Source organism: Mustela nigripes, chromosome X (assembly GCF_022355385.1).
Source record: "Mustela nigripes isolate SB6536 chromosome X, MUSNIG.SB6536, whole genome shotgun sequence".
In the NCBI taxonomy this organism is placed as follows: Eukaryota; Metazoa; Chordata; class Mammalia; order Carnivora; family Mustelidae; genus Mustela; species Mustela nigripes.
In genome coordinates this window covers 101375719-101384239 of record NC_081575.1, presented here as the reverse complement: position 1 = coordinate 101384239, position 8521 = coordinate 101375719, and the positions used below count along the sequence as shown (strand labels likewise).

Below are 8521 nucleotides of genomic sequence, written 5' to 3'. Positions count from 1 at the left end.
CTAAAAAGCTTATGCATAGCGGGGCGCCTGGGTGGCTCAGTGGGTTAAGCCGCTGCCTTCGGCTGGGGTCATGATCTCAGGGTCCTGGGATCGAGTCCCACATTGGGCTCTCTGCTCAGCAGGGAGCCTGCTTCCCTTCCTCTCTCTCTGCCTGCCTCTCTGCCTACTTGTGATCTCTCTCTGTCAAATAAATGAATAAAATATTAAAAAAAATAAATAAAAAGCTTATGCATAGCAATAAATAAATAAATAAATGAAAAGACAACCTATTGAATGGTATAAGAATCTGCAAATGATCTATCTGTTAAGGGGTTAGTACACAAAATATATAAAATACATTTATAACTAGAAAGCAAAAAAAAATCCAATTAAAAAATGGGCAGATTGCCAAAAGGCATATGAGATGATATTCAACACCATCAATCATCAAGGGAGTGCAAATCAAAACCAAAATGAGATATCACTTTACACGTGTCAGAACTGCTAGAATCAAAAAGAAAATAAATAGCAAGTGTTGGTGATAACATGGAGAAGAGTGAACCCTCATGCACTGTTGGTACAAAAATAAAATGGTGCAGCTACTATGAAAAACAATATGGAGGCTCCTCAAAAACTTAAAAATAAAACTACCATATAACCAGCAATTCCACTTTTAGGTATTTATCAAAAATAATGAAGACACTAATTAAAAAACATGCATTCCTATGTTCATCACAGTGGTACTTACAATACCCAAGATGTGGAAGAAACCTAAGGGTCCACTGATAGATGACTGAATAAGCAAGATGTGGTACACACACACAGTGCAATATTAGTCATAAAAAGAATGGAGTCTTGCCATTTGTGACAACACAAATAGACTTAGAGGGTATTACTATAAGTGAAATAATTCAAAAAAAGACAAATGCCAAATGACCCTACTTATGTGTGAAATCTAAAAAATAAAAAAGAAAAACAAAACAACAAAAAAAAAGAAACACAAATAGATGCATAGATATGGGTAAACTGATGGTTGCCAGAGAGGGGAGGGGCAGATGGGATGGATGAAATAGTTGAAGGGGATTAAGAGGTACAATCTTCTAGTTATAAAACAAATAAACCATGGGGATTTAATATATGGTATAAGGAATATAGCCAATAATATTGTAACAACTGTGTCTGGTGACAGATAGTAACTAGACTTATTGTGGTGACCATTTTGTAATGTATATAAATACTAAATCACTATATTGTACCCCTGAAAGTAATACAATATTGTATGTCAATTATTATTTAAAGAATGAAATAAGTAGAAGACAAAAAATAATAGGCATAAATGTACAAATAAGTAAATAGAAAATAGTAAAGCCAACTAACCTAAGCCATTTCTTTAAAAAACATATGGAAGACACAATTTTTACAATTTCAATTACAAAAAAAGCACCAGGAAAAAGTAATGTTAAGTAAATTGTCTAAAATATAGGTGCAGAAGAGATTTGATATGAGAACACCATATGTTTTGCCAATACCTCAAGGTAACCACATGGTGGACCAGGAAGGAAAGGTTCTTCCTGTAGAAGTTTTTCAGATGAAAAACTCACAAGGAATGATAGAATTATAGAATTACCATTCCACAGCTCCCAATGGATTAATGAATAAAGGTAATGATCAAAAGTGTCTGCCAACATCACCAAAAAAAAAAAAAAGAGAGAGAGAGAGAGACATACACATGGTCTTCCTAACAAAATTGCACAATGTCACTTCTGAAGTGACCTTGCAAATAAAGCAACTAAAAACTTATGAATGCTAATCTGATTGAACTTTTACCTCTAACTATTGGTGATTATTGACACTGAGTGTCAGGTATATTGAGTTCATTATACTCCTCTCCATACTGTTGGATACCCTTAATAATTTCTCTAGTGAAAATGTTTATTAGAAATATGTCCTTATAACACATTTTCTTTATCCACTCATCTGTTGCTAAACATTTAGGTTGCTTCCACATTCTGGCTATCATGAATAATACCACAATGAATGTGGGGGTGCAAATATCTCTTCAAGATCCTGACTTTAATTCCTTTGCATAAATATCCAGAAGTAGGATTGCACACACTAAAAATTTTGTTAAGACACTCTGAAAAACAATCAGGGTTTTGGAGGGACTTGGGGTGGGAGGTTGGGTGATCCTAGTGGTGGGTATTATGGAGGGCACATATTGCATGGAGCACTGGGTGTGGTGCATAAACAATGAATTCTAGAACACTGAAAAAATTTTTAAAAATAAATAAAAATTTTAAAAAAGAAAGTAGATCAAATGTTGTGTTTTTCTCACCACAATAAAGAAAACTATATCATGTTTTTAAATTTTAAAGTCAAAGTTAAATGGACTAGTTCCTGGAGAAACAAAACTACTAAATTGTTCCAAATAGAAATAGAGAAGTCCAGTCAAATAATACAAACTGAAACTCTAGTCTATGTCCCAGCCCCCCTCAAAATATTCCAAGACCAGTCAGATTTGGAGTCTAGTTGTACCAAATGGTCAGGGAAAAACTAATGGACACCTTACATAAACTCTTCCAAATTATACAAAAAGAGCAAATAACTAAACTCATTCTAACAGATGTGCTGATCTTGATACAAAGACCAGATAAGGACACTCAAAGAAAAAAGTCACTTGAGTCAAGTTCAGTCATGTAGAGGCATCTATCCTAAATAAATTTATAGCACATCCATTACAGTAGTGAATAAGCTGGCTGAGTTCAAGAAATGCAAAGATATTAAAATATTAGAAAAAACCTGCCAATTGGAATTTCTCTACATTAATTGAGTAAAAAATGCTTTTGATCATGTCTAAGGGTTGATAAAAGGCCTTTGAAAAAAATGTTTACCACCAATTTAAGGAAAAAGTTTTAGCAAAATAACATTCAAAGAGAATTTTTATTTCCTAAAATCTACAGCAAACTACACATAAATGTGAAATGTCAGAAGCATTCTCATCAAAGACAGGACAAAGAGGTAGATGTTATGGTACTGTATCTATTGTGTAAAGGTGGACTGAAATATACAACAAGAGGAATAAGAGTGGCAAAATAAATAAGAAAAAGGAATATTGAAATGATTGAGATAATAAATGGTGACAATAGATCCTTAATTAGAAAATCCAAAGGAATCAGTGCACAAAATATTCAAAGGAATAAGATACTCCTTGTATAACAGATTACCAAAACTGGGTGCCTAGCCACACAAAATCAATAACTAATTAAGATAATTAATAGAAGATATCCCAAAACCAACAACAGCAATATTCAAAATTTACCTAAAAGGAAATCTAACAAAAATGTACACAATATTTTTGGAGGCAACTATAAATATGTACTGATACACTTAGAGAAAAAAAAAAATCCCGAATAAATAGTAGAGCACATTATGTTTATTCACAAGAAAAAGAATATGGTAAAGATGTTAATTCTCCTTAAATTATTTACAGACTTAAATATGAACGGCTATCAACTGAATTGTGCAATTTTCCTGATACTCCAATTCATATGTTGAAGACTTAATCCTCAATGTGACTGTATTTGGAGATACTTTAGGAAGGTTAGTAAGGTTAAATAATAAAGGTGAAGCCCTAGTCTAATAGATTTGATATGGTTTTTTTTTTTAGAGTTGATATTCTTTTTTATTTTAAGATTTTATTTATTTATTTGACAGAGATCACAAGTAGACAGAGAGGTTGGCAGAGAGAGAGGAGGAAGCAGACTCCCCGCCGAGCAGAGAACCCGATGTGGGGCTCAATCCCAGGACCCTGGGATCATGACCCGGCCGAAGGCAGAAGCTTTAACCCACTGAGCCACCCAGGTGCCCCTAGAGTTGATATTCTTATAAGAAGAGGAAAACACACCAGTGATCATTCTCTTTCCATGCATTTTGAAAAAAGTCCATGTGAGGACATAGCAAGAAGGTACCCAACTGCAAAACCAGGAAGAGAGCTCTTACTAGAAACTGAATCTATTCTCACCTCTATCTAGAACTATTTACCTTTAAAACTTTGAGAAAATAATTTTTTTAAAAGATTTTATTTAGTTATTTGACATAGAGAGTGAGTGAGAGGGAGTGTACAAACAGGAAAAGTGGCAGAGGGAGAAACAGAATCCCCGCTGAGCAGAGAGCCTGATGTGGGGCTCAATCCCAGGACCCTGGAATCATGACCTGAGCTGAACGCAGATGCTTAACTGACTGAGCCACTCAGGTGACCCAAGAAAACTAAATTTGTTGTTAAAGCACACAGTCTATGGTAATTCATTACGGCAGCCTGAGCATGCTAATACAGTGCCTCACATACAACTTCGAAGATGATACCAGACTCAGGCTGCTGTTTCCTAAAATCAACCCTAGAGAAACTATAAAAGAGAGAATGAAAAAAAAAAAAAAAAAAGTCTTACAACAGCAAAACAACACAGCTGAGAAGTTCCTGAAAGAGACTATCCATGTTGAACTAGAATCTGTATGTCAGCAGGTAGGGGCATGCCCTGAAGTTGGAACTGATCTGTAACCACAAGATAGGATTGGTCAGAGGAAAGATTTTAAGTTGAGTCTTTGATTCTTCCAGGGTGTCCCGATATAATGAATTTCTCCTGCTTTAGTGAAGGGAGCTAAAGCTGTTTTCCCGAGGCTGAATGGCTACGACCATGAGGTTAATATTAGGACAGCATCAAAGTTTGGGATTGTTTAAAACAGTATGAGTCCAGAGGCTGTACAATAACCACCTGAAACCTCTTTAAAGGGCAAGGACTGGCTTTTAAAAAAATAATATTATAATCAAATATAAGGAATATAAGAATGAATCACAATAAGGGTAGGTACTCTTTCATGAAAAAATACCTACATACATACACTTGTTAAAGATGTATATTTATTATGAATGAGGATCAAAAATAAAATAAAAGTTACAGCACTGGACTGAGCAATTTTAGACAACATGGAAAGAATTGAATCTCACAAAATCATGCAGCTCTTCCTCAGAAAACAGATCTTTTAGAGTAGAAGGTTCCCAAGTTTAAGTTTGGCTTGCAAACAAACACTAGGCGCCGCTGTGTTTTTCTCCTAGGACGCTGCCTTACACTGCAGCTTCCCCATCTCTTATCTAGCCTGGGACTCATGAATTTTCTGCAAGGTTTGCATTAGGGAAACAGCTTAGAGCTTTCAGAGATTTTGTATTTTCCAGGCAGCCTTTAAAGAATCCGCCAAGAGGAGGACACCTTACTCCCTGCCTCCACCCTCAGGGCAGAAAGGACAACACACCCCAGAACAGAGAAGCCCTCACATAGTCCCACCCCTACTTCCACCGCTGGGAAGCAGAGGCAGAGCTGTCAGCGTGAGGTACGGACCCGCCTCCACCTCCAGGGTCTCAGGTCTGAGAAGGGCAGCTTCAGGTCTGGAGAAGAGACAGGCAATGCTGAGAGTCAAGGTCAGGAACCTTACTTAGAACTGCTGGAACATGCCCCGCCCAGAACAAAGAAAACCTCACAGAATTCTGCCCCGATCTGTCCCCGTGCTAAGAGGCCCGAGGTTTGGCTGTTAGGCCCAACGCCCCCTCAATTCCGTCTGAGGGCCTCAGAGAGTGAAGACTTTGATCTGAGGCTGGTGGACCCTGATCAACAGACTGAAACATCCCAGGCTTTATTCGGAGTCACGGAGAGGACCCTGAGTGAGGACTGAGGGTATTCTCAACCCCGCACAACCCCTACCCCTGCACTCTACCCCGGGAGGCCCCGGGCAGGGCTGTCAAACTTTGGGAGGTGGGGGGTCTTGGTCTAACTGGAGTGAGCACATGAGTGAGCACTGAAAACCCCAATCATCCAGTACCATGGGGATCCCATAAAACCTTACTCCTATTGTCAGCTCTGGAAAGTTGCAGCAGAAGTGGCCGACTAAAGCTTTCCCTCACTTGCTCGGCAAGAATCTAAGGGTGGTAAGACCATTGGCCTAAGGAGTTTAGCTTCAGAGCTGCGGAGGGCGGGGACGCGGGGCGGGGGGTGTCAGCGGGGCTGTCAACTGCTGACAGGCTGATCCTAAATGTGAGCTGAGAGACTTCTCCATTGCAACACAGAGGCAACCACACAGACCGTGTAACTTCTCAGCCCTTGCTCTCAGTCCCAAGTTGACCCAGACAGGGCTGGAAGCTGCAGCCTAAGGCACACTCTACTTCTGCAAGGTTCCCAGGGGACAGACGGATTAGAAAAGAAAAGGAGGCTTGTGGGGTCCTAGAGCAGTGCTCTCATGGAAGCCCGTAAAAGCGGCTTTGGTTAAAGACAAGGTGGACTGTCCCTGGTGAAGGTGCACACACTATCTCATTCTCCCTTCTCTAGGTGCCCTCATTGCCTGCCCTCCTGCCCACACTACTGTCTACTGCCTCTAACCAGTGTCACCATGCCTCGGGGGCAGAAGAGTAAGCTTCGTGCCCGTGAGAAACGCCGTCAGGCCCAGAGTGAAGCTCAGGGTGTCCAGGATGCTCAGGCCACTACAGCAGCTGAAGAACAGCCCCTCACTTTCCCCTTTCCTCCTTTTGGTGGTAATGCTCAGAGCTCTTTAGCTGCTGGGTCAGGCAGAAAATCCCAGGGGCCCCACACAGCTCCATCCACTACTATTTCTGCAGGTGTTTCACACACAAGATCTGATGAAGGTGCTCAGAGCCAAGACGAGGAGAGACCAAGTACTTCTCAGGCACAACCCAGCACGGATCATTACCGTAGAACCCTGCTAGATGACAAGGCAATTCTTTTGGTGCAATTCCTGTTGCGCAAGTACAACATAAGGGAGCCCATAACAAAGGAAGACATGATGAAGTATGTCATCAGGAAGCACAAGGAGCACTTTCATGAGATCCTCAGGAAAGCCTCTGAGCTAATGGTGCTGGCCTTTGGCATTGATCTGAAGGAAGTCGACCCTACCAGGCACTGCTACGCCCTTGTCAGCAAATTTCAGAGCACCTATGATGACAGGCTGAGAGGTGAAGAGATCATGCCCAAGACAGGCCTTTTGATGACTATTCTTTGTGTGATCTTCATGAAGGGCAACTGCGCCACTGAAGAGGATATATGGGAAGTACTTAATGTGATGGGGATATATGCTGAAAGGAAGCACCTCATCTATGGGGATCCCAAGAAGCTCATCACCCAAGATTTGGTGCAGGAAAGGTACCTGCAGTACCAGCAGGTGGCCAACAGTGATCCTCCACGCTTCGAGTTCCTGTGGGGCCCAAGAGCCCACGCCGAGACCAGCAAGATGAAAGTCCTTGAGTTTTTGGCCAAGATCCACGATACAGTCCCCAGTGCCTTCCCATCCTGGTATGAAGAAGCTTTGCGAGATGAGGAAGAGCGAACCCGAGCCAGATTTGCAGCTCTGCTTCGTACCGGTGCCCTGGCTAACGTGAGCCCCAGGGTCAATTTTGGCAGCTTCTTCCACCTGTAGTGAAACCTGAAGCACTTTCCTCACTTTGTGTTTGAAGTAGTGTGAGGGCTTAGGTAGTGCTAGAGGGAACATAGTGCATATCATTTGTTCTACATGAATAATTTATAATTTGTCTTTTGCTGTTCAAAGTTTTCCAATGTTTCTTTTTAAAAAGTTTAATTAGCTTCATAATATAAGTGTATGAATAATATTAGTTACATATTTAATGCTATTTATGAGGTTCAAGAGTAAGAGTTGTGCTATTTTATCAAACAAACTGGGTAATCTTCCATCTTATTTAATGACCTGGAACAAGAGAACATAGCATTGGAATAGCTATTTCCTTAAAATGTGAAGGAAATTAGCAACAAAATAGCTGGGATCAAAAAATAGAGAAAAAAGTAAAAGCCAATTTTTGTTTTTTCCTTATTCTTTGTCTTCTGCTGTTGTGTAAAATAAAAGTTATATACCTGAAATTGCTTCATTTATTGAAGAATGTAAGAGAAAATGAACCTAATAAATTGCTTACCGGCCTTTCTAAAAAAATTTTTTTATTCCTCAAACATTAACTGAACATCTTCTCTTTGGAGTGCATCACAGTAGTCTAGGGGATGGTAAGAAAAAGAAGACCAAGCCACCACCCAAAAAAGGAAGATGGTGAGACCTCCCCCCAAAAAAAAAAGTGCAAAGAAGGATTAGGTTGGAAAGGAGGAGCTGGTCCTGGAGAGGGCTGTCAAGTGTAAATGTCCTGAGGCAAGACAATTTGGAGCCTTGGGAAACTTCAAATCCTTCTGTGGGAGGGAAGTTTAAGTTAAGATGGGTGGTGGGTCAGGGCGGGGTATGAGGGTGGTGAACAAGGACCAGAGCCCAGAGTTGAGAAACTAAGTCTTGACGAAGAACTGCTTTTAGCAGACACTTTAGGATCATGAATAAATCAGATGCAAATCTCTACCTGGGGAGGGATTGCAGGTGCCCCATGCTCTGGCCCCAATGCAGATGAACAGATGGCAGAAATTAGGTATTTTATCCATATCATTGCCAGAGAGTTCCTCATAAATAAGGGTAATGCTTCCTTGAGGCTAGATGCCAG

General features: G+C 40.3%; 1 protein-coding gene across 1 annotated transcript; it reads left to right on the top strand.

The window, feature by feature from the left end:
- The first annotated feature begins 6411 nt into the window (after nt 1–6411).
- Nucleotides 6412–7452, top strand: LOC132007194 (melanoma-associated antigen B18-like). Its single transcript, XM_059385287.1, has 2 exons — nt 6412–6553; nt 6665–7452. Exons 1-2 carry the CDS (start codon nt 6412–6414, stop codon nt 7450–7452), a joined length of 930 nt encoding a protein of 309 aa, XP_059241270.1.
- The last annotated feature ends 1069 nt before the right edge of the window (nt 7453–8521 follow it).

Excerpts from the sequence above, each read along its gene's own strand:
- LOC132007194 (XM_059385287.1), top strand. The coding sequence starts at position 6,412 with ATGCCTCGGGGGCAGAAGAGTAAGCTTCGTGCCCGTGAGAAACGCCGT. Across the intron at positions 6,554-6,664 it reads CCCCTTTCCTCCTTTTGGTG|GTGCTCAGAGCCAAGACGAG; the intron begins GTAATGCTCAGA and ends GATCTGATGAAG.